The 27618-nt window shown below is 38.5% G+C and overlaps 1 protein-coding gene across 2 annotated transcripts; it reads right to left on the reverse strand.

Moving 5' to 3' along the window:
* Positions 1-381: 381 nt before the first annotated feature.
* On the reverse strand, positions 382-10444 carry LOC149846826 (phosphate transporter PHO1 homolog 1-like). 2 transcript variants are annotated; one of them, XM_089998166.1, is made up of 14 exons: positions 10068-10444; positions 9662-9968; positions 8934-9360; positions 8761-8809; positions 8612-8683; positions 8382-8511; positions 5655-5775; positions 3817-4066; positions 3625-3729; positions 3096-3140; positions 2063-2215; positions 1706-1984; positions 1410-1546; positions 382-559 (listed from the first exon to the last, which is right to left on the reverse strand). In XM_089998166.1, the coding sequence occupies exons 1-14, from the start codon at positions 10311-10313 to the stop codon at positions 472-474; spliced, it is 2409 nt and encodes an 802-aa protein (XP_089854292.1). In that variant the 5' UTR covers positions 10314-10444; the 3' UTR covers positions 382-471. The 2 variants fall into 2 exon arrangements, with proteins under 2 accessions (XP_089854292.1, XP_089854291.1); XM_089998165.1 differs by having other exon boundaries at positions 8934-9369.
* Between the last annotated feature and the right edge of the window lie 17174 nt (positions 10445-27618).

Here is a 27618-nt window from a genome sequence, read left to right on the forward strand (position 1 = left end):
AAAAAGAAAATCATATATTGGTCATGTCAGCACGACATCCTATCTAGTAAAACCCACCATTTTTCTTTACTCTATTTTGCTTTTTTTTTTCAAACTCTACCGACGTGGTCTACATGGTTTAATGTAAACATGTTTCACGTAAACATCTTTTGGAAGAGCTTAAATATCAACAACTTACAATGCACCAAAAATTCATAATCCAAAAAATTGTGGTTTGCATCGAAACAACGCAAACCAAGGTGCGACTCTTAGCAAACAAATCAGGGTCCAACACACCCATGGTGTCAGACTGATGGAAGAGGCGCACCATGTTTAGTACACGGTGGTTACACTGTGGAAGGTCTCGAGTCACTAATTCTCAAAGACTTCAGCCCCAGCAAGTTTGGAATGAATTAGCCCTTTTATTTCTGTACTTAGCTTGTACATTTTGCCATATATTACTTATGACATGGACAATTTGGATGGGTATAGTTAATCTTCATCCACTTCACTAAAAGGTAGTGGCACAGTCTTGACTGCCCTGAATTTGCCTGCATTATTCAAATGTTCATTTTCCAACCTGCACCATTATACAAAGCTTAATGGTTAGCAATTTTTTTAGCTTGTGGCAACTATATATGGGTTAATCTAACATTAAATTAGTTAACATTAAATGGATCAATCTTATTAAAATAATTAAAACACTCTTAAAATGATAGCATTTTTAAAGATGCCAAGTTTCTTTTTGAGATAAAAAATATAACTTTGATAGCTTCATAAAATTACTTTTTTAGAAAAAGGTGTTTGACTTTTCAATTCCCTCCAATTTCAAAAGACCTATAATGCTCAAAATAGTTATCATGCATTTTAAAAAATATCATTATTTCAAGATATTTTAGTTATTTTAGTAAGGTTGAATCCATTTAATATTAAACACACCTATTAGAATAACCCTATATATAGTAATGAGCAGGTGCTAAATGATATGGATTAATTGAGTTTTTTTAGGGTTTTTTTGTTTTATTTTTAAATTCTGACCATACAGATGTGATCTATGTACTTGATTTTATAGGGATCAGTTCTTGAAGTGTTGGATTCCAACACAAGTGTCTTTTTATAAGGTTCAAAAAATCAACGGTCCAAAATGTTTGTTAATTTTTGAGGCTCCAAATATCATTTATCCAGGTATGGATTCCTGGTAAATCGACCATGCCCAACACCTTTATGGGGTCGGAACTGAAAAAAATACTAAAAGAGCAAAAAAAAATCCATTTGGCATGTATCATTTAGCATATTTCATTTAGCACCTACCCATCTCTCTCTCTCTCTCTCTCTCTCTATATATATATATATATATATATATATATATATATATATATATATGTGTGTGTGTGTTTTGGAACTTAAAAATTAATTGAACTAGCAAATACCTGTAGAAATTCCATTGACCCCTTCGAATTACTTCAAGGGATGCTAAAAAGAATCCGGTTACTCTATAATCCACACTCCCAAAGTTGGAATGGAGGGCAGTCTGCAACCAGGCCAACCTAAAAACAAGGTTCAGAACCTGCAAATTCAAGCCATTTTTTCTGTCAATGAGTTGAGCAGAACAATCTTTTTGGTTAGTATCTTTTAGCTGCTTAAATCTCAAGATGGTTTTAACTTAAATTTCATGTGGCGTGATAGAGAGTATCAAAATGTTAATCATATCAGCTAACAGCAATACCATGGAAAAGTAGTATATGAACTTGTGACGAAGTATCAGCTCATCTCTTAGCCAAGGGTTGCGCGAGTGGAACTGCAGCAAGCCCCAGTCCTTAACGTAGTCCCAGTACAACTGGTAAACCGTTGCTGCACTGGATGTGATAACAAGCAAAGACAGCCAGCCGGCGCTTTTATCTCTTTCATAAGCAATCTTTGCACCCGCGGCGATCATGGCGGACACGTACTTCCCTAGATTGATGAGGTGGCTGCTCTGCCCTTCATCAAACCATCTCCTGGCACACTGAAGAGAGGGACATGTTATTGGACTGCTTAATCAGGCTTTAGTTCTTTTTTTCTTGGTGAAGGTGTGAGGGGGTACCTGCATTGCCCTCCAGTAGTAAGGTAGGAAGGAAACAGCATAGGCAAGGTCTCTGTAATGCTTGGAACGAGTGCAGTAATTGTAATCTTGTGTTTTATAGCTTCCTGTTATGTAGTAACAGGCCACGTACTCTAGGCTCCTTAGCATTGGAACCTGCATGCCAAGGGTGTTTACATTTCTTGCAAGTTCTTGATGAATAAAATAGATTACCATTTTCGGTAATTAGTTTTTAAAAATTTCTTTAAATATACTGGAGTGGAAATTGATACATCACAGCCAAAGAGGAAGCAGATCAGGTCATGCTGAACATGAGCGTTTTTGCTCATGCCGACATCGTGGCCGTCTATTTGCATTTTGGATGAATGCCACGTGGTTTTGTTGACTTTTGAACTTTTTAAAATGAAAATCGGATGGCCACGATGTCGGCATGAGCAAAAACGCTCATGCTCAGCATGACCTGATCTGCGGGATGTGCCCCGTGTCCTCCCACTGAGAGTATAATAAAAAATGCTAAGGATGTGTAAGGGCCTTGAGATGAATCAAACCCTGCTGGTGCCCAGGTGTGTCTGCTCGTAGATGGGTCACGTAAGGCAGGACAGTCATATCCTCATCCGAGGATTTACCTCACATGGCGGGCCCATTAAACGATCTGATCCTCGGTGAGGGTTGGCTCTTCATAAAAAAAATGCTAAGGATGATTGCTAAATGCCCTTCTTATTTTTTGAATTTTTTAAAGATTGATTTACCTCTCTCTCTCTCTCTCTCCACAATTTTGTATGATTGATGTCCCTTAGCGGTTTTGATAAGTGAAAAGATACCACCCAACGATGTCATGGTCATTAGCATGTAAATATGTAATGGTCTCTCTCTCTCTCTCTCTCTCTCTCTCTCTCTCTCTCTCTCTCTCTCTCTCTCTCTCTTGCTTAGCTATTTATTTATGAGCATCCATAACACAAAATATTTAGTTACAATACAAAGATGACTCCATTGTAATCGTTTACATCAATTAACTGTTGAAAAATTTTGTGATTACCTGACTACAGAGCTGATCAGCCATGAAAAAGTCTACCATGACAACCTGCGAATGAAATTTACAACATAAGGTACGTATCACAAAATCGTATATATTGGAAATGGAAGTGGAGGTAACGTGTATGTGCTAAAATTTAATTGGTGTTGCCTTCATTCATGTTGAGTTCTCATGTCCACCCCAAAAGCAAGAAATGGACCTGCTCTGCTTTATCTCTGTTTTATTGCATTTTTCTGTCTCAAAGTCTCAATTTAATTAGGTGCATAAAAACATCCACAGGGTCGCCGGAGTGGCAGTAGTCTTGAGGAGGAGGTGCTGACCCCTTCATCCTAGGATAGACTCTCACTGGGTATGCCGGTGCCTGTAACTGGTGGATTCCATAAGGGCTTGGGTGTGGGAGAACCCACCTAGGGTTTACCTTGCAGGGAGGCGAGTCCATTAAGTGATCCAGTTCTGGGAGAGGGTTCCTCGTCATAGAAAAAAAAGGAAAAAAACATCATGCTCTTTCTGACTATTTGGTGCAATCATTTACCTTATAAAGGGGAGATAAGACAATATTCCGTAGGATTCGGAGGAAACAGTATCGGCTTGATCGATAGACTATGTTAAAAGGGCAAACCAGCAGCACTAAAAAGATCTGCCGAAAAGCAAATAAAAGCAATTCAGGAGAGAGAAAGAGAGAGAGAGAGAGAGAGAGAGAGAGAGAGAGAGATTTGTTAGTTACCAAAAGCAGCAGGCCTGGGATGGCATCCAGTTGAGTGGAGGAGTGGCCTTTTGCGACAACGTACAAGTGAGCCACCATCACTCCCACAACGACAGTCATGCAAGTGGTGCACACCAGGAAGACATCCCTATACTTGAGCTCCTTGGTGGGTGCAAACTCGAAGATGAAGCTGTAGTTGATGCGGGTTCTTCTCCATGTGATGATGTTGCATCCATATAAGAACAGGTGAAGGAAGAATAGGCTGAACATGCTGTTTTTTCACCAATAATAAAAATCATTATTCATCCCCACAATCCTTGCTCCAATAATATTTGGTGCTATTGAAGGCACCAAAAACTATCGAGTATAATTACCTTCTTCTCAAGATTTGTAGATTTATTTATTTTTTATACATCAGACCTTATGGATGTGATATTTAAGATTTGTTTAGTAGAAAATGAGTTTTGCTTGAAAAAAATATTGTGACCTTCGTGCTCTGATGCTCTCTGATGTTTGAGAGCAGTGGTGTTCCCAAAACACTGCATATTATGAATGAATTGGCAACCCCAACACAACATTTCAGATTTGGCAACTCCATCCTTAACACCACATTTTCGCAAAACCATATTTTTGCAACACATAAAAATGGTGCTTCCATCTCAATGCGAGGCTCAATGACACTTTGAAAATAGATGGTTACATTTTAAGGTAAACTGAGATTTTTGTTTTCAAGATAAACAAAAAGTTTAATACACTTTTGAAAAGGTGACAAGGTATGTTTTAGTATTTTGAATTTGAAAAGTTGAGCCTTTTTCTGGCCCCAAAAAGTAACAAATTCTTTTTAATAACATGGTTTTAAGGTCATTTTAATCAGTCGAACTTCGTTAACGTTAATACAAAATGTTTAACATTATATATGTAAAAGAAAAACAATGTTTTGCTATAAGCGAGTTAAACTGAACGTGATTTAGCCTTAAATCCATCTAGTATCTTGAACAGCTGATGAGCTAATTGAGTTGGGTATATATGGTCCAAACATTAGCTGAATCAGGTCCTACGTATCAGGTGATATTGTTGGTAATTTTCATTATTTACCTCACATCCTCGTGGATCAAGGATCAGATGCCAAATTTCCCATTCAAAACAATTTTGGGGGATTTGGCATCCGTTGTAAAACACTGTTTGCCACTCTGATGTGATGATGCAAGATCAGACTTTATATTTAGTTAACTTTGAGTGTAAATTCTTGAAAGAATAAATATTCTACCCACTTACCCATACACACACACAGACTTGAACCCGCCTAACCCAGGCCTGAGTGATCCCAGACCCGAATCAGTTTGAGGTGCCTCAAGTTGTATCCTGTCCATATATGACTAGATCCAGCCTGAGCTAGCCCAACAACTTGACATTTCCAAGAAGGCAACCAGCTCTATGCCCCCCACATTGAGCAAGGGAATCGACCCTCCATGTGATTGGTGCTGGCTGGGTCCCATGCATGTGGGTACAAAAGATCCAATTCTGCAAATATGGAGCACTGGTTTGTGGATTCGATGCTCAGGACGTGGACAGCAGATTTGATCTTTATATTCTCGTGAGTGTACGTAAGGCCATCTTTAGTAAAAGGGAAATAGTGACAGGGTAGAAGATGGGGAACAAATGAGAAGGAGGTTCAAGTGCAATGTAATTGCACACTTTTGGTGTGCTGCTGAGCTTGTTGGGCCCCACACCTGAAAGGCTGTGTCCCAAAGTTAGTAGGTGATCATCAACCTAAAAGTGTGCAGTCACATTGCACCTTAATCCCCATTCATCAAATGGAGTCAGAAAATGATGATCAAATTGGGAGCCGGGGTACCTACCAAAACACAGGATACACGGTTTCCATGTAAACAGGATTGGTTTGCCTTGTGTACAGTCCTGCCATGTGGGCCATGACGACGTAGCCAGCAAACAATGCCATGAAGCATCCGGTGAAGAGACCTGTTAAAAAAAGTAATGTAATTTGTTAAGTACATAACAAGCAAACAATAAACTATATATACTTTACTACTAATCAATCAGTTTCTTTTGTGTCATGATAGAGGTATCAAGTTTTGCCTTACCACAATATTTTAATTTATCTTATCTTGGCTTCAGTGGATTTAATCACTTTTTTTTTATATTTACATGGAGAAACCACCCCAAGATCAGAAACCTATCCGTACTTTTTTTTGAAAGGCAAGCTGAGGTTATATCGGTACTTTTTTTTAGAGAACAGAGACCTATCCGTACTTACGATCACTGTCTTCACAGCGTAAATCTCTGTGGGTTCACCCCTTGCCCTAAGAGAGTCGCCGAATCTAATCACTTAAAAGGGATGTTTTGCAAACCCATGAGCCCCTTCCTCACTTGGAAAAGGTAACCAATGGGTTTTTTCCTTTGGTGATGCATAGGGATTTTTTACAAACAGAAAGGGCATGCTTGCAAACCTATTGGCCATTATTTTCACTCATAAAATAGTCTGTAAATCATTTAATTTCCATGAAAAATGCTCAACAAAAACTTTCACAGCAGACTAAAAAGTTGTCCTTTGATTTTCTTGGAAAAAGTATTAGCTGATTTGCAAGCTATATAAACTCTCGCCACTTTGAGAAAAATTAAAGCAGGCTGCTTCTCCTACATAAAGTATTTCATAGGTTTAGTTGCAAGCATGCCATAAAAAGTTCTTTCCTATGAAAAAAAACGATTCATATGTTTGCAAATTAACTTGATGGACCGCTTTTTAACTTTAAAAAAGAACCATCTTTCCTAAGAGGAGAATTTCATAGGTTTGGAAACATGCCTTAATTTTAGGCTTATATATAACATGGTCTATTCACCGTTCGAGTAAGCTCTACCATAACTAAAAGTTTCAGGATTTAGAGGTGGAAAAGTAGGTCCAAATTGTCCACAAGAGCACTCTACCAATGTTGTCAGCATCGGTGCGTATCAGCAAAAAATCAATACGATACTAACCTGAATAGACTATTTTTAATAAATATAAAATGCTTAAAATTAATTTTTAATAGTATTTTATTGACTTTAACACATGACATTTTGATTGACACAAAAATTTTTTTAATTATTTTTTAGCCGATTCATAATCATTCACTTGAAAATCGGTATAGGCCGATTTATCTAAATTTTTGGCCAAACAATTCAGGGCCAATACCGATGCTGACAACATTGCTCTATACACCTGGCTAGATGGGTAGGCTTAAAGGGCATCTTTGAAAGCAAGAAAATTTCTCATAAGAAAAAAAAATTGCTTATGAGAAGTTTTGATACGATAAATTTTTCAAAATGAAAAATTCACTTGTTTGGGTAGCACGAGAAAAATAAAATGAAAAATCTTAAAAAAATGAGAGAGAGGAGGGTGGTGGTAGTTTTTTGGGAGGTAGTTGATGGTGGTGGTAGTGAAATGGATGGTGGTGGTGGAAAATCATCGTGGGGGTGATAAAGCTTTTCTAGGAGGTGGGTGGTGATGGATGGGGGGAGGGCGGTTTTCAAAGAGGTGAGTGATGGTGGTAATGAGATGAATGATGGTGGTGGAAAATCATCGTGGCAGTAGTGGTGGAGCTTTTCTAGCACAGTTTTTTGAGTAGTGGTTGATGGTGGGTGGTAGTGGTGAGATGGATGGTGAGTGGTAGTGGTGGTGATGATGAGATAGTGGGTGGTAGTGGTGGTGAGACGGGGTGAGATGGGTCGGGGGAAGTATAAAGCACCAAATTCTCTTGGTAAGAAACATTCCTTCTTCAAAAAATGTACTTTTTAGAAAAAAAACTCGTACAAAAAGTCTCCCTCTTTTGGAAGGGTCAAAAAAATTGTATTGGTTTTGAGAGATAGATACCTTCATTAAAAAAAGAAAAAGAAAAAGAGTTTACCCCAGATAAATATCCTTTAAGTGCAAAGCTAATGAAAAACTGTCCCCGACGGTTTGAAGAGAGCATTCGTGGAGTTTTATATTGTAGACACTAAAACAAGGCTAAGATCAAACATGACACCTCTCTCCTCGTAACCGGACATCTAAACCATAGCAAAGGTTTCTTTTTCAAGGTCATTTTTATGCAGCATGCACTGCATGCAGATCCACTATTGCTGACCATCCATGTCAACATTTCTCTAATGGACAATGCACCCATCTCGAGAAATGTCAAGATGAATGGATGTCAGGCAGGTCGCTGCATGCCCACCATGCAGCGATGCAGCATATAATGTGAAGTCTTCCTTTTATTAGAAAAAAAAAAGATCTAAATTGTATATATGGTGGCTTGATTGACACTATCGTCTCGTTATATTATCCCAATATCTAACCAAAAGTGCAGTCGACAAATCTTTCTTGATGTTACACGCATACACGCCACTAACTAGCTTTGTGAGACGAACACCAACGTCAAATCCGAGTGGAGGAAATAAAGGAAGATGGTAATGATGATTGTCTTTCTCAATCTGTTTAAAGCCTCTTTTATCTTGTATATTTATTTTAGTTTTTTTTTCCTTTTTCTCTCCCCAAGAACAAAATGGTGGGTAAGAAAACGTAAAAATTATCATAAACTAAAAGAAAATACCAATAAAGAAGGTGACTGCATGGGATTCTTTGCGTTGGTGAGATTTGAGGTACTTCATGACTTTCCCACGGTCATTTTCCGTGAAGTGTCTCACAAAGACCTCCTCAACCTCGTCGGCTAGTTTGAGTGCCTGGTAAGTAGAAGGATTAACAAACAGAATGAGATTGGTTCCCACTCCATATTGCTATTAAATTAGTCTAATTCACTTCCACGTTTCAATTAAACCTTGCCTTATCTGAGCTATTGAAGTATGAGCTTTCAACAACTTTAAGGTAAATAGGCAGAACTTCTTGCTCTGTCACCTGCAAAATTCAATCACTTCCATATATCATTTGGAAGAAAGTAGAACAATGAAGTGATGGATATTTCTCCTACGTACCTTATCAAATTTCTTCAATATTTTCACAAAAGCCATCATGTTAAGAGTCCTGCAGTTCCATACCCATGGCCACTATTATCATCTTAGGTGACAGCAATAAACACACATGGTGCCTCAATATTGACTGGTTTTAAAGAAAAAAACACCCAAGAGATGTAATAAAGTACACCCACCTGAATGTATTTAGGTACCCCAGACCTTTGTATAGCTCAATGAACGCACCCCGAATCATCTTCTCACCATGGTGCAGTGTGGTCTTGTTTATGTTCGGCTTGCTTCTATCAGAGCCGCATTTCTTGGACTGGCTCACCAAGTCCTCCCTCACCAAGTAAGTGAGAAAAGAGAGGGTTTGGGATGGCGTCGTCAGGGGTATATCCATCCTCAAGTTTCTTCCCTGGCAGCTGAATGTCCTTGCTGAGAAACTCCTTGAGATACTTAGCCTCTTCTCCTCCTTTTTCGATTTGGTGCACTTTTCCGGTTGCTCCAACTGAGGGCAGTCAGTATCGGAGACGCCATTTCTCTCCAAATCTAAAGTCGTGTTATTTGGTGGTTGATCCGGTAGACCGATGGCATCTGCTCCAAGAGGCTCTTCTTCCTGATCTGTAAATCCTAATCATGAAAAATGTTGATGCTAAGATATGTGGATAACCCACAATAAGCCGCTCACATGGTTAGTGCAATCATGATTATCCTGGACATCTCTCAATCGATTATCGATGTATGGGCCCATCCAGTAAAACCAAAAGATATGCCTTTATCCATGGTTTTGCTGGACAGGAGGATCAGTCCACAGCAGGTACAACCTATCTACAACGGCCTGTTACCATGATAAGCTTTCCGATCTTCAAGAGAAAAAGAAAGAATAAAATTGAAAAGACACGGAAAAGAATGTAATGATTACCACACAACAGTGAGAAGGAAGTGTTAGAAATGGAAGGATCTTCCTCCTTGGACGTAGAACCCTGCTTGCTGTGTTGCTGCTTGAGGGTGGCTTTGAGCTCTATGAGGATCGCCATCTGCTTCTCTAGCGTCTCCCCTCTCTCCAAAAACTCATTCTCTTTGGTCCTGTAGAACTGATTCACCTTGTTGAGCTGCATATCAAGCTTCGAGAAGAAGTCCGCCGCCGCCTCAGTATCAAAAAAGTGCTCCAAGAGTTCAGTTTCGTACACGTCGCCTTTGCTCGCAGAACCAGCAAGCTTCCTATGCACCTGTATCAGTCAAGTGCATGACACAAATAAGAATAATTACTAATGCATGTATCAAGTAAACAATTAAAGACGAGGAGTTTTAGTTTGCAAAAAGAGTGCCTGTATGGCTCCATGGTCGTTAGATGAACGGCCACAGATTCGTAGAACATGTCGATGGAGGATGGATGATATGTGTTGGAAAGAGCAGCTTCTCTTAGCATCTTGCTTGGGTGTTGCTTGCTTGTTTTGCTCGAGTTTTAACAACTGTAGTTTCTTCAAGTCCTTCTTCAATTGCCTGTAGTCTACAAAGGCTTCTTTCCACTCGGGAACCAGTTGAGCCTCGAATTGCTTAGAGAAGTTTACCATCTTTAGGCACACACACACACACACACACAGAGAGAGGGAGATCAGATCGCGACTGCCAAAGGAATAGAGTGTCTGCAATGATGGGGATGATAATTATAATGGTGAAGAAGAAGATGATGATAATGACGTTAATGATGCCCACCACCACTCTGGTTCCATCACATTCTACCAATGTAGTTTATTTATGGAGGCTAGAAAAGATGAAAGACTGAAGTATGATTTGCCATGGATGCCTGCCAGCATATACTACGATATCCTGTCAAATAGTTTATATGGCCATTGTCCACTTAATTTTGGTGTCCGGATTCTATGCTTTCACGAGAGAGATGCATGTTGCTTTATTACAGATAAGGTAGATAAATAGCGAGCGAGAGAGAGAGAGAGATCTTGGCAATGGTGCAAATCTGTGCTGTTCGAAAGTGTAGTGGCTGGTGCGAGTCGAGTCACCAAGGTCCAGTACAAAATGGTAGGAGACCCTCTCTCTCTCTCTCTCTCTCTCTCTCTCTCTATATATATATATATATATATATATATATATATATATATTGCATCAGATCCCTTCCCCTACCCTTCCTACTTGTCAATTTGATGCAATCCAACGGCAAAGATTGGAGGACCAAAGTTTGCCATCGATATACATGTGAAAAAATTATAAACCACTCACTGGTCAGTGAGTGAGCATCCATGGATGTCCATTCGTACGACATTAGTAGCCTTTGCTTGAGTGAAACACACGTGCCCAGCTTGTTTGAAAAGCAAACAAACACAAACCATGAATTAAATCTCTCTCTCTCTAAAAAAAAACTGACTAGCTTCGCATAAACGTTTCTGATAACAATCTTTCATGGAGTTTAGAGATAAAGTACCATTCTGTGACTAATCATACTGGATAACACGGAGGATGGTATCGTTATTATTCGTCCTTTCATGAAATAATTCTCTTCCTGGGAACGGGAAGGGTGTAAGTACGTGAATTAAGGATTATTCCCTGGCTATTCTTTAGTACGTGTTTATATTCCTTTACTGTTATATGTATTATCCACAAGGGCTTCTATCAGGATGGAAGGTAGAATTGGATGCAAACGTAGAATCCAATGCCATAATCCTCGAATACCAACCAAAAGGAACCGCATATATTTACGTCCATCGCATTTGATTCTAATTCTTGGGGGTTAATCACGAGCATTTGTTTGCTTTTCTGAATGAGTAGAGATGGTATTAGTATATACAAAATGGGACATACTCATCGAGAAGGATTCTTGTTCCACATTACCAAGGCGAGGTATATATATGTGTTGCTTTTATAGGCAAGCGTATCAGGCTGGCCTCAAAGACTTCAGTTGCATGCCAATTGGCATTATAAAATAAGTTTGATTTCTTGTGTATGTTTGCGATTTGTTTCCTTTTTAGCAATTAGGACACAAAGGTTGGAGGTTGGCCCACCGACACACGGACAGTCCTATGTCACAAAGATACGGGTACTGACCTGATACGTGACTCGAGTTTGACACGCATATTCTATTTTTTTTTTTCAAAAAATAAGATACTGCAACACGGATTTTTGAATATTTTAAACTTTTAAAATATAAAAATATATTTTTTCCTGAAATATTACTAAGAAGTAATAATATATATATATATTACATTAATATAATATATAAAAATATTACACTAACATACATACGTGTTATGGACAAAAAATAGGGATGCATGTCATAGTCATGTCGGAGTGTCATATCGTGTCCGACTCGTAGTGTCGCCCATGACACACCCCTAAATGGTGTGGCACATTGTGAACACTTAGAGGGTTGGGAAATGACCAGCCATGTGGTTCAGCTTTTAAGGGCACTTTTTTTATTACGAAGAATCATTGCCGAAGGGAAAACCCCGTGTGGGGCCCATGACTACCCTGCCTTATGTGCCCCACCTCTGAAATCTACAAACACACCCTGCACGCCAATAGGGTTTGATCCGGCACCTTCTACTCAATGCCTTCACAACCACCCCACTGGCCATGCAGGCTTTTAAAGAACACTTTTGAGCTCATGAAATAGGCTTGGCAAGCTGAACATAAGCAAATGTTCAGCTCGGTTCGGCTCTTATAGGTTTTATAACTAGCAGTAAATATATTAAAATATAATTTTTATATTGCAGAGTTTAGATGGTTGAAGAGTTGAAGTGTTTGGCCTGTGAGCAATACGTTTAGGGGCCAAATCCTTGCTCACGGCGTTGAATGATCTATTTATTTTTAAATAAGCCAAGTAAATCTTGGCTCAGTAAAAGAAAATATTTTCAATTAAAAAATGTACCTTTTTGCTGATGGGCCAATTCCAATTTAGCTCGTTTAACTTGGGCTTGCTATGACTATAAGAAAATTGCCAATTAGCGACGGATATTTGTGACGGATTTTTTCTGTTGCCAAGTTGCGACAGATTAACGAGAGAAAGTAATCTGTCGCTAAGATTTGTAATATTTACAAAACTAGCGACAGAACACTTCTGTCGCTACTGCCGTAACACTTTCGTCACTACCGTCGTCGCTAGTTAGCGACGACAGGTTTTTGTCGCAACACACACGATGGTTAGCGACGGATTTGGCGACAAACATTTTTTCGTCGCTACTTAGCGATGACGTTAGCGACGAAAATATTTCGCCGCTAACTGGTCATCTAAATTTACGATGGTGTTGCGACGGAATTCGATCGTCGCCAAATCCGTCGCTAATTTTCACGTAAATCCCTAATCAGAGCCCTTTTCCTCTTTCCTGATTCGTCTCTCCCACCAGCCCGACGCAATCCTCTGCCACCTGACATAATCCTCCGCCGCCCGACGCACTCCCCAGTCCGTCGCCCGATGCACTCCCCAGCATGCCGCCTGTCGCCCCCTGATCCGCCGCCTACCGCCCGACGACTCCTAGGTAAATCCATTTTTAGGTTTTTTCGATAAAAGGAGCGCCTGCCCCTTTTATTTTTTCTGACAGGGGGTCGGCCCCCCTGCCTCGTTTATATTTTCCGGCAAGGGGGCGACCCCCTGCCGCGTTTTGTGTTTTTCGGCAGGGGGGTGACCCCTTGCCTCGTTGTTTTATTTGGGCAGGGGGTCGCCCCCCTGCTTTTCCGGCAGCCCCCCCCCCCCCCCCGCCCGCCCCACCCCCCTGCCGCATTTTGTGGTTTCCGACAAGGGGGCGACCCCCTGCCCCGTTGTTTGATTCGGGCAGGGGGTCGCCCCCCTGCCTCGTTTGTTTTTTTTCGTAGGGGGGTTGACCCCCTGTCGCATTTTATGTTTTCCGGCAGTGGGGCGACCCCTTGCCTCGTTGTTTTATTCGGGCAGGGGGTCGACCTCCCCTGTCGCATTTTGTGTTTTCCGGTAGAGGGGCGACCCCCCTGCCTCGTTGTTTGATTCAAGTAGGGGGTCGCCCCCCTACTTTTCCAGTAGGGGGTCGCCCCCCTACCTCGTTTGTTTTTTTCGGCAGGTGGAAGACCCCCTACCGCGTTTTGTTTTTTCGGGCAGGGGGCGACCCCCTGCCTCGTTGTTTTATTCAGGCAGGGGGTCGCCCCTCTGCTTTTCTGATAGGGGGTCGCCCCCTGCCACTTTTTTTTTTCCGGCAGGGGGGTCGCCTCCGTGCCTCTTTTTTTCTGGCAGGGGGGAGACCCCTGCCTCGTTTGTTTTTTCCGACAGGGGTTCGCCCCCCTGCCTCATTTTTTTATTTGGGCAGGGGGTCGCCCCCCTACTTTTCTGGCAGGGGGGAGGGGGGCGACCCTGCCTCATTTTTTTTTTCAACAGGGGGTCGCCCCTCCTGCCTCATTTTTTTTTCGACAGGGGGGGGACGGGCTGGGTGGCGCTCTGCGATTGCCGGGTTTCTGAACCATGGCAGCACCCAGTGCCTGCCGCTTTGGGGGACGATCACTGCCTCCGAAGACCTCGTGTTGTTGTCGTACATTGCTGGCCGACCGAACTCGAGGGCGTTTCGCCTCGCCGAATTCCCGTCCAACTTCGATATTTATTCTAATTTTTTTTCTTTCGACAGAGAATGACTTCATTTTAACACAGTGTCTTTTGCAGATTTCTAAACGGATCCCGCTTGTGCCCTGCCACCCCTGGTAAGTAAGTGACAAAAATAATGTAAATCGGGTAAATACCTGTGGTGAGTAAGTGATGCAAGTGCATCACATGTTATTTAATTTATTGGATGCAACACTTTACTATTCACACACTCACTTAGTTGTTGATATCTAGGACTGTTTTTGTTGGAGTTTGGAGATCATGCTGAGCATGATTTTAATTTATGAGAATAGATGTGTTCTTATTTTTAGAGTACGGATTCTATGCTAGGCATGATAATAGTTAGCAGGATATTGGAGTGTGTTTGCTGCAGGTACATGTTTGACATTTTTTTGATATGAATGTTTTTGATGTATTGCAATGTTTGATGTGATTGTATTCATGCTTGCATGTAGTTACTTTCAATTTGATTATGACTTACATGTGAAATTGTATAATGAAAGTATGTTTCAAATGAATGTATCGTGTTATGAATAGTTTGCACATAAAAATATTAAGTTATCAATGCATGCATCATAATTCTTGTGATTGTATGACATCATATATTGCATGATAAATTTGATATTTTCTTCATCATACTGATGATTCTCTTTTAACTGGTTAGGATACTATTCGTAACATCATACGACAAAATGACTGCAAACCATAAATGGATGTACCGTAGGATAGTTGACAATGAGTTATCGCATGAATATATGGATGGTGTTGAAAGTTTTATTGAATTTGCAATGGCAAGTGTCAGTACAGTGAATCTTACAGGTCGGATTAGGTATCCCTGCAAGATTTGTAAGAACAATCGATTTCTGAGACACCAGTTCCCTTACAGATTTTATTCTAACTTGGATGTGTCTCCTCTGCTTTTGGTTATATTTTGTACTTTTAATCTTTGCAATTGTGGTCATATTGTCACAATGTACAGATATAGCAGGAATTGGTTTGCTCATTAAAGGAAGTTCCTCACGAAGTCCCTTCAACCATTCAGCTTCCAATCCTGTGATATCTAAAGCATAGAGTTCAACCTCAAAAGTAGACTGAGACAAGATGGTCTGCTTTACTGATCTTCAGGTGACTGTGCCGCCACCCACGGTAAATACATACCTTGTCACGCCATAACTCTCAGAGTTCATGGCTATCCAGCTCGCATCACTATATCCCTCAAGAACTGCAGGGAATCTCTTGTAATGCGAACTCAAGGAAATAGTTCCTTTCAGACACTTAAGTACCATGTCCAATGCCTTCCAATGAGTGCGATTTGGACAACTTGTGTATCTACTTAATTTTGTCACTGAGAACAAAATATCCGGTCTCGTGCAATTTACAAGATACATCAAACTTCCAATAATCTGGGAATACCTTAATTGAGACACAGGAACACCAGTCGTATTCTTATGAAGAGGAATAGAAGGGTCATATGGAGTTGCTACAGATCTCCCTTGGTTATAGCCAAATTTTTCAAGTACTTTCTCAACAAAGTAAAATTGAGAAATGGTTATCCCTTCAGTTAGACGAGTCAGCTTTAAGCCTAAGATCACATTTGCAACACTCATATCCTTCATATCAAACTTACTACTAAGAAATGACTTTGTCTCATTCACAATTCCTAAATTGGAACCAAACAATAAAATATCATCTGCATACAGGTATAAAATAATACAACCATCACTTTTAACTTTGCAATAAACACATTTAGCATATTCATTGACAACAAAGTCAAATGATAAAATAACATTATCAAACTTCTCATGTCATTGTTTAGGGGCTTGTTTTAGTCTGTATAATGACTTAACAAGTCTACAAACTTTGTTTTCATTACCAAGAGCCACATAACCCTCAGTTTGATCCATATAGATCTCTTCTTCAAGATCGTCATGCAAGAAAACGGTTTTCACATCCATTTGATGGACCGAGAGATCATAAATGGAAGCCAATGGAATAAACACCCTAATGGTGGTCATCCGAGTAACCGAAGAATAGGTGTCAAAGTAATTTATTCCCTTCTTTTGTTTGAACCTCTTGGCAACCAGTCTTGTCTTGTACTTGTCAATGGATTCATCTGGTTTCAACTTCTTCTTAAAGATCTATTTACACCCAATAGTGAAACTACCACGAGGGAGGTCAACCAGTTCTCAAGTGCCATTAGAGACAATAGAGTCTATTTCACTCTTTATGGCTTCTTTCCAATGCCTTGCTTCAGGTGAAGCCATCGCATCTCGAAAAGTAGGAGGATCATCCTCGATAAGGTAAGTGATAAAATCACTTCCCAAATCTTTGGTAATCTGAGGTCTCTTACACCTTCTAGGTTCAGCCACTTTCTCAGACTCAATGGGTCTAGGATGGGAAAAAGATGGTTTTACCCCCACATCTGCCATCCTTTCCACATGTTCGGAAATGGAACCAGAAGTTGAAGGTATATCTAAAGCAGTGGCAGAGCCAGGGGTAGGCATGGGTTGGCGGTCGCCCACCCCAGAATTAGAAACCGAAAAAAAAATGTTGTGCCTTCAGCGATATTTCGTAAAGAAACAAAGAATCTGATTTTAACTCTTGTATGCTAATGCCTACCGCTATGCGTGTGTTTTAATTTGTCTGGTGTGTGGCAAAAAGAAAATAAGTGTGCGTTTACTTTTAATCCAGCAATTTGTTCGAGGATCAATAACGTATGCTTGGAATTGAAAAATCGTTAGTGTTGGACCTGACCTGTTCTGGATATTATCGTTCGTAGTGTGTTGTCATTTAGATACAGTTTGTTTTAGGTGGTGAGCACTCGCCCAGGACAGCGATCAACAAGTGGTGCTGACACGTTTATGTTTTCCCGTGGCAGCGGTATCACATACACCCTAAGCTTCCACCTAATATGGACCAGCGTCTGTCACTCCCCGAGTTTGAATCTGCATTCAATCGGGTTCTGGATTGTGCGTTTTAAGCTTTAGAAACTGCTTTCGGAAAGCAGCGTAATGTTCTGGTGCTTTGTTGTTCTCACGATGGGTTGCACAAACTGAATCGTGTGTCATACTTGCTTGTGATTCTTGTTGTTTATTTGAGCTGAATGTATGCAAGACTGATCTTAAATGATTTGAGTATATTGTGATAAATATTGCTGATTTTTTTTTTACATTGATAACCAGTCGATTTCAATATAATTCAAAGGCTTATTTAAGTTTTAGCTCTTCACGAACGACAGTGCCTCCAACAAAAAAATTCTGGCTCCGCCACTAGTCCGAATAAATGGATCGTCCTTGATGACCATAGCATTGTCCCCGAGACCCGAAGTCTGCCCACCCAACGAAAAACTTCTAGCTCCGCCACTGATCTAAAGAAGAAAGATTCTGAGGTACACCAACTTTCATGGGAAATACATTCTTAAAGAATGTAGCTTCTCGAAGCTCAACAATAGAGTTTATATTTATGCCAGATATCTAAGACTTAATTACTAAGAACTTATAGGCATAGTTGTTCTCTACATAACCCAAAAAGACACCATCTACTGTTTTTGGACCCAGCTTTTTTTTTTTTTTGCTCTGGGACAAGTACCTTTGCAAGGCACCCCAACACTTTAAGGTATTTCAATCTCGATTTCATATTTCTCCAGAGTTCAAAAAGGCTACTCTCTTTATGCTTCTGAGGAACTCTATTCAAAATATGGCAAGCCGTATTCAGAGCATCCCCTCACATATAGATAGGTAATCCAGAACTCCCAAGTAGAGCATTTATCATGTCAATTAGGGTTTTATTCTTTCTTTCTGCAATCCTATTAGATTGAGGAGAATATGGAGTAGTAAACTCATGAATGTGAACACCCCAAATTTTTCAAAATGTTGTAAATATTTCCTTTTTGCCCCTGACCCCATTTTCTGGGAAATTGAGTCACTTTTAAATCTAAATTCCATTTTATTTCTCAAGTTTTACTAAAATTAAATTCATTTTATATATTTGACTCAATTTCGAATCCGGATCCAGATAAAAGATCCAAATCTGAGCTTCGTTGTTTAATTTTTAAATCAAATTCTCAAAATTACCAAAATAACCTTTTAAAAGGCTCAGACACTTCGTTCGGTATCTGTTTGGATCCATCGTGTTATATTCCTCGATTTGAGGTTTTAAACTCGAATATTTTCTCAAGAATTGGGTCCAAACCCATTTTCTAAAGAAATTTCCCCAAAATAACCTTGACTTTTCTGAAAAACTCTTCTTTTGTAAAATATTTTGAAATTTTGCAAAATTAGTTTAATTTCCTTAGTTTTAGAGATCTGTTTACAAAAATATCAAAATATATATATATAGAAGATGAAGAAAAGAACAAAAAAAATAAAAAAAAATATATAGAAAAGGAAAAAATAAGTTGTTAAAAACTTTCTTTTTGAAAACATTTTCTAAAAAAACATTTTTTTGAAAGAACTTTTAAAAAGGGAGAGCTCTTTTGAAAATTGTTAAAACAGAAATTCATCTTTTCATAAAAGCTTTTTTTAAAAAACCGAAGATCTGAGGGTTTCGAGAAACCTCTCGAACCTTCTCTCTGGGCTTCTCCCTCTCTCGCCCGAACCCTCCATGGCCATCTCCTCCCCTCTTTCCCCATCACCGTCCATCTTCAACATCCCTCTTTCTCTCCTCCATCCATCTGCAACTGAATCTCCCTTTCTCCTCTTTAAAAGAAGCACGAAGGGGAAGGGTTCGGAGACCATGTTTCACCTCCCCATTTCCTCCTTCACGAACCGCTTCTTCACCTCTACGTTACCCCATTTTCTCCTTCATAAAATATGTTCTCATCCTTCCCCATCGCATCTCTGATCTGATCTTCATCCTTCTTATTCCCCTTTCCTCTTCCTTTGGTCCCCTCTTGCGGGTGTTTCCCATCAACGAAAGGAACTTCAATCCATAAGCATCGAAGCCAATCATTCTGAAGCCTCTGCAATTTCAGGTAAGTAGTCTGCTCTCTGACTTTTTTTTTTGCTCTTTTCCCTCTTTTTGTTTTCTTTTTGTGAGCCTACCTCCGTTTTGCCTCTTTATTTCAGATCTTCTCTTCCATTTTTTTTTACTATTACCATTTTTTTTCTTTCGGTAGAAGCAAAATACACAACGTCGATCTGTTTATGGCAGCATCGACTTGTGTTTTGCGATAAAAAATTTGGTCCCCTTTGACGGCCACACCCTTTTTGTAGATTTATATGCTTTGATTTTTCACATTTACATCATATTTGTTATTGTAGGTTAGTGATAACCGATTTTATTTTCCAATTTGCTTTCTATTCCCCATTATAGTTCATATTTGATTCTTTTTTTTTATGCTTCATCTCATTCATTTTAATCACGTCTCGCCCCATTATATCTCCATGGTGTTTGATGGCTTAATGTGATTTTTTTTTGTTTTATTATTCTTTTATCTGCATTATCGTGGATCATCAACGTGTTAACCCTCAATATGATTCAACGTTGCTTGGATCAAATCCACGGTGAAGCCCATCTACTCTTGATTTCACTGTGAATCCATCCATGGAATCCGATATGAGGTTTATCCTTACCTCTACTGTAAAATTTCGACTGTAAGCACCACATGGCTTTGGGCTTCGGTGTGAACTATTGCCTTTGGGAATAAAAAGGTTTAGGGCAATCACATGATATTTTATAACTATCACATTGCAAAATCATTCCATAAGGGGCGGATGCTCTATAGAACAACAGCAGAGCACCTGCATGCACTGATGGAAACGAAACTGGATGGCACCTTGTTCATTAGTGCGATGAAAATATTAGCAGAAGCCATTTCGCTGCAGTGGAATCTACCGCAAATGCCCCAGGATTTTGAAGAGATACTTCAGTAAATGACCTTACGGGAATCCATTCAGGAAGGTATGATTCGGATGCCAAAATACAATGATTTTGAGTTCCAACGTCGGTACCAGCCAACCTTTCCCCCTTGCCAAACCATGAAGTTTCTTGAAAAGCCTGCTATTGAGAGAGCTCTCACGTATCCTTTATTTGGCAACATTCCTTGCTCAGTGTGCAATTGTTATATACATTAAAGAAGATCCAAATTTCTATATTATTAGAAAGAATATTTGTTTGGTGATATTACATTTCAGGTTTTTAGATGGAATTATTGCTGAAATCAGTGTTATACCTGCAGAAGAGTATGCTTATGCAAGAAATGCTCTTGGGAGCTTTGATTTTTTCTCTGTGACTCGGACTGATGCTCAGACTGAATCTGCTGAAAATAGGTTGTCGGAGTTCCCATCTAAGCTGGATTGGCTGATTTCTGCTCCATTTCAATTTTCTCTGGATCTGAAAGGTAAGGTGGTTCTATTAGACTTTGGACATTTTGTTGTATAAATTGTATGCATATCTTGTCGGATTTGGACTTTTTGGAAAAGAAGTACAAGGATGAACCATTTGTAGTTATTGGAGTCCGGTCAACAAAGTTCGATAATGAGAAAGACCTGGAAGCCATTCGGAATGTTGTGTTGCGCTATGAGATCATGAAGGTAACACGTACTTATGAAGAGAAATTAGGAATAAATTCATGGCTAACATTTGTTCTTATTGGGCCTAGCGGTAAGATTTTGGCACAGATTTCAGATCCTTGTTGAATTGAGATGGGTATTCCTTGCCTAAGAAGGCCATTCATATCACAATTTTAGTATGAGCTCTGGAAATGTAGTTGGTTGTGATGTCCAGCATAGCTTCTTCTTTAAGTTACTTACAGCTAGTACAGAACTTGGTCGTGGATTGGAATTGGGTATTGCAGCAATCAATTACAGCTCCTAGTTGATTCTTATTTGCTCTCTGGTATGATGTTGGGGTCCTTAAAGACAACCTCAGACTTTACATCGGTGTGAGGTTGACCCCATTTGCAGTCACGCACACCAATTCCTGGGAGGTAATCCTGTAACGATGTTGTTAAGGTCATCATGTACTCTTTCATTTTGCTTATATTTCCAGCTTCTGAAAGCTCAAAGCTGAATATGGAGAACAATAAATGGTTATCTTTGTATTTGTTCAGGCATAAGACTGTTTGGGTTCATCTTTTAAACATCCATTTACCTACTCTAATAGCATGCCAACCATCATCTCATTAACCCATTCCAACGTCATCCATTTCTGCACCAAGTCCTGTTGGTTCTACATCTATGTTGAATGGGCTGGCTGCCCCATTTTCATGAGCATTTATAGGTCTCCATTAACATCCATACAATGTATATAAACCAATATCCAGAGATCCTCCAACCCAGCACATACATTGGTTGTCATTTCATTTTGTACTAATTATCAGTTGTTATGTAGCACATACCTCACCTTCACTGGTCCTTGCTGCCAGCAACCTCCTCTCTCACAAGCGATCACCCCTCAGCTTGGTGATAAGTAACTCATTAAGTTACCATGTCAATTCTGAACCAGAAGAGGTATGAATGTACAAGGTTCCTTCATGAAAATTTGTTATCATTAGTAATTCCTTAGCAGATTTTTGGGCGTGGCGGTGCTAGAAACTGTCAGTTTTGGCATTTGCTTTGGATACTTCATTGGGTTGACTCAATATTCCGCTGGTTGAATGACCATGTTGTATTGGAACTGAGTCTTTGTCAGATAAAACTCTTGTGTGAGATGAATAGTGTCTTGACTTTGCATCTTTAAAGTGAGTTCGATACCACTTGTAGCTGTTGATGCTTACTACTATATGGGGGCCATTTGTCATTTAAGCTTTGATATGATGCGGATAAATGTCAAGATAATATATATATATATATATATATATATATATATATATATATATATATATATATATATATATATATATATAATTTTCAGATCTCCTGATGACGCTGTGGGTGCTAAAGCCAAGAGAGCTCAAGCAAGTTGGGTCATATTGGATTTTCTGGTTTTTACTCTGGTAGTAGGCGTCTGCCTATGCATTGTGCTCATTTTCGGTATAGGTTCCTTTCTTTATTATTCGTTTTTTCTGTTAAACATAAGCATCTGAAGCAGGAAGATAAAATGAACACACCTTCAGCACTGCGATTTCAAGCACATATACATTCTCGTGGCATCTATTAAAACTTATCTGATGTAGATCATTTGTATATTGAATAAAAATGCTTGAAAGTTTGTTCATATCATGATTATGTGTTACTTAGCCATCACAATGTGTGATAGATAAAGCATCAGCTTTACCATGTTCCCACCCACAAAATTCTGCACTCTTGTCATTCACTTATTTGTGATAACAGACCACCCTCACCTACTCTACATTCATGTCATACATACATACATATATATATATATATATATATATATATATATATATATATATTAATGGCTATCCTTTCATACCTAGATTATCAATGTTATTTCATTAAGCATTAAGCACAAAGTAGGTATATGAGTGTCTCATTACTTACATTTCTGAAATCAATGCAATTTTCCTTCGCTTTCATACTAACCAAGTGTTTTGCAGGGAATATGTGGAAAATGTCGTTACTTGGAGTCGTAAATTCAATTTTATATGTTGTAATAAGTTAGATCTTAATGAGAATTTACATTCTCGGCTTTTAGATAGAATGAATGAGCATTGTAAATGCCATAAATTACTTGTTTTCATGCTTTTTTTTATTTTTCAAAAAATCTCACAATGGTAAAACACGAATGACACGTGCATCATTTCGTAAGAAGTAATTAATCCTAAGTTGATTTGCATCAATGGCCATAGTCAGGATGTAAACAAAACTTAGGTTTTTTATCTTTTATAAAATAACACTGGATCCACACTGAATCCTTTTTCAAAATTCATCATATTTTCTTTAAATATTTTCCTCTTTTATCAGAGTTTAGTTTAAAATTAATTCGATACATATATTAATGGCCATAGTCAAGATATATTGAGAATTAATTTCATCTTAAACTCTATAAAAGCACCAAAATATGTTTTATTCTTCACCTGAATTTAAATATAAATTATTGTATAATACATTCAATGACCATAGTTAAGAATATATTATATCTTCAATCTTATTTTAATTCATTTAAAGAATGGAATAGCTTTTCAAAATCTAAATTCAAATTCTTTAAATTCATTCATCATTTAGGATAGAATTGCATCATATTTTTCAAAATTCTTTTCCAAAATCCAAGTGGTCTCAAATATCTTTCCTCAAATCTCTATTTCAATTCATTCTTTTATCTTATTTCAAATATTTAAATTTCGATTTTGAAGTCCAATTTGACTTTGAAATTTCAAAATTCAATGTTATATTCAAAATTTCATTTTCAAATTCAAGTTTAATTTCAAAGTTCAATTTAACTTTGAGATCTCTGATTCATCTTTTGATTCCAAATTCAAACTTCAAATTCAAAATCCAAATTGACTTTGAAATTCATTTGTATATTCAAAATTCAATTTCTAAATTTCAAATCAAAATTCAAATTCAAACTTTGGAATTCCAAATTCATCTTTAGGATTCAAATTCAAATTCCAATCAACATCTCAAAATCCAAGATCAAAGTTTTGAGATGGATTCTGAATCTCAGAGTTCACGTCTTTTTTTCTAAGTTCTAAATTCAATCTGGGTTTTCAAAACCCAGATCCATCTTCAAAAGTCCCATTTGGACTTTTCAGAATCCAAATCCAAAGTTAGATCCTAATCCCAACTTGGATCCAGATTTCCGATTACAAATCTCCATATTGGATCTCAGACTTCAGATCCAAAATCCAGTTTAGGATCCAGAATCCAATTCTATATTGGATCTCAGACTTCAAATCCAAATTCTATATAGGATCCAGAATCCAATTCCACCTTGGATCTCAGACTTTAGATCCAAAATTCAGTATAGGATCCAGAATTCACTTCCACCATGAATCTCAGACTTCAGATCCGAACTCCAGTCCAAAACTTCATATCCAAATTCCATTTAGGATCCAGTATTCAATTCCATCTTGGATCTCAGATTTCAGATCCAAATTCCATTCCAAATTTTGGATCAAATTTCATCTTGGATCTCAGATTTCAGATTCAACTCCCATTTGGGATTCTAAGTCCATAATTCAGTTTCATCTTGGATTTTAATTCTATTTAGAATCCAAAATTTGGATTCTAATTCTATATTTCAAAATCCAATTCCATTCCCAATTCTAGATCTCAAATCCAAATCTATCTTGATTTCCAGATTTCAAATCCGATTCCATTTTCAGATCACATCTGGACTTCTTGAATCCATTTCTATTTTTAAATACCATTTGGATTTTTTAAATCCATCTTGATTTCAAACTCTAAATCTAGAATTCAATTTCACTCTAAATATTCATTTCCTCTACTAAATCCAAGTTTAAAATTCTAAGTTCAAAGTCCATCTTCTGACTTTGAAATTTCCTTCATTTTCCCTTTTTCTCTCATCTTCAAATCATTCTTTCCAAATTCAAAGATTTATTTTTCAAAACTGTGATTATTTTCGAAGACTTAGAACTTCAAATGTCTCTCCTGATCTATCTCAAGTTCTAAGTTAGATTGAATCATTTCGCCACTCTATTATCAAATTCATCTCGAAAACACTTGGAGATTTTCGAATCAATTTTTAAAAAGAGCATACATCCTTGCATTGCACACGCATGATTCTTTGTGCATTTAGACTTAGGATAAATTCTTAGATAATATTTAGGCAAAGCAAAAGGCATAAATTTGATCCTTGGTTTGATTACCCCTGGTAAAGGCGCCAGGAACGGTCGAACCTCATACCGACGAGCGAATCCCGTCTCTCCATTTTCCATCAATATATTTCAAAACAGGGGCGAGTAATTTTCTAAATATTTTCAAATCAAGGTCAAGTGAGACCCCGCAAAAGAGTTCCTCTCTCTCTTCTCTTTCTTTCTCTTCTCTTCTCTCTTCTTTTCTATCTTTTATTTTTTTCCCTTCAAAAAGGAGAAATAGAGGTCAGAAAGGAAAAAGAGAAGGAAGAGAGAGAAACCACAAGAGAGGAAAAATTTTGCGACGATCACAATAAACTATGCCAACAGATTTGCAATATTCATCGAGTTTATTAGAGGTATATTCTCCCCCTCTATCAGACCTCAATCTTTTAAGTTTTCTACCAGATTGTGTTTCTGCTTCATTCTTAAAATTAAAAAACTTATCAAAAGCTTCATCTTTTGATTTTAGCAGATACACATAACAATATTTAGTACCATCATCTATAAAAGTGATAAAATACTTTTATGATTTCTGGTTAACACTTCATTAAACTCACAGATATCTGTGTGCACCAGATTCAATATTTTAGAATCTCTAAGGATCATATGGAATGGTTTCCTACATTGTTTTGCTTGCACACAAATTTCACATTTTTTAGTTTTATCAATGGAATGCTCAAGAATCATTTTCAAGTTCGCCATGTGTTTCACAGAATTGAAATTCACATAACCTAATCTATTATGCCATAAATCAGATGATTCTATGTTATATGCAACATTAGACAATGAATCAAAAGAAACATCATTTTCTAATTTATCACTACAAACATGTTCAATACGAAGTTTAAACAAACCATTATCTAAATACCCCTTGCCAATAAATATTTCAGAATGTAAAATAACAACTTTATTACATTTAAAGTTAAATTCATAACCCTCTTTAACAAGACATGAACCACTTAGAATGTTCCTTCTAACTACAGGCACATGGTGCACTCTGTGTAAAGATAGAACTCGTCCTGAGGGAAACTTCAGATCTACGTGTCCAATCCCTAACATCTTTGCAGCCGTTGAATTGCTTATAGTCACGGATCTGCCTGCAACAGCCTGGTATGAGACAAAGACAGACTTATCAGCACAAACGTGCATATTAGCCACAGTGTCAACCAACCACTCAGTTGGCTCATAAACGTGATAGATTTGCGGGTTAATAGAAACATATCAGTACTGGTCTCAACGACCTCAGTCACCATGTTGACTTAAGGCATTCTATTTATGGTCCCATGAGCTTTGGCCTTCTTGGAAGGACATTCCTTTGCCCAACCTGCCCACAGTTCCAACATGGTTTGTTCTTTGCCTTTTTCTGGATTTTGGCCTTAGGTTTAAACTAATTTTTCATTGCAGATTTCGGTTTTTGTCCATTGCCCTGAAAAGATCTAGTCATCATGTTCACTTTAGGTTGTTCAGTTGGCATCATGACCTATTTTTGGCTTCTATGCTCTTCTTTAATGGCAATGGCTACCATAAGATCATCCAGAGAGATCTTCCCCCTACGGTGCTTGAGAGACATACCAAAGTCTACCCAAGACTTAGGAAATTTCTCCACGATGGTCATAACTTGAAACTTCTCAGGAAGTTTTATATCAGCCTCAGCCAAACTATGGAGCAATAGTAGAAACTCGTGTGTCTGTTCAGTGACCGACTTGCCCTCAACCATCTGATATTTCATAAACTTGGCAACTGAGTATTTTTCAAGACCTTGGTCTTCAGTATTATACATTTTGTCAAGTTGATCTCATAGGCCCTTAGTAGTGGTAGATGAGGAACAGTACACATCGAACAATGTGTTGGACAGAGCCAACAGTATGCAACCACGGCATATACTGTCATTTTTTTTCCACTCTACAGCCGCAGTGACCGCAGCAGAGTCAGTATCAGAAATCGAAGGACAGTCGAGTTCCAGAACAGACAACAGCCCTATCGTAGTGAACCAGATTTTCATGCGTTGTTGCCAACGCTTGAAATTCTGACCAGCAAACTTTTCTGGCATACCGGACGTGTCCACTTTTGGTACAAAAGCAGAAGAAGTCGATATGCTTAGAATCTTCTCTAAGACTGTTGGATCATTTTTCAGATCACGCAGTTTCACAATCATCATCATGATATAAAACATGATATAAATCATAATATGCAGCAGAATACAAATCATGATTAACAGTAGATCAAAACAGAAACAGGGAGCAAGCATATCGGTTTCCACATAAGACCAAAATCTAGACAACAGCACATGAACAACCAGATGCATAGAACACAATAAGAACAATGAAAGCATATTAATACTGTGTTAAAAGGCTAAGGCGTATGAAAGTACTCCCCTTAGAGAAGATTTTCCCCCACATACAATGCAAACAGGGTTCGGCGTCCTTCCCCCAGGATACAATAGCCTCGACGATCAGAACCGGTGCACTCCGACAGATCATCCTTCGAAGACAACCTCTACTAACTGAAGTTGTAGAAAAATCCCTTTTCGAAATAACTCAGGAGTGAGAGAGAGAGCAACAAGGAAAGAGAAAACACATAGTCT

The sequence above is a fragment of the Nuphar pumila genome, chromosome 2 (genome assembly GCF_984573655.1).
Source record: "Nuphar pumila chromosome 2, dmNupPumi1.hap1.1, whole genome shotgun sequence".
Taxonomy (NCBI): Eukaryota; Viridiplantae; Streptophyta; class Magnoliopsida; order Nymphaeales; family Nymphaeaceae; genus Nuphar; species Nuphar pumila.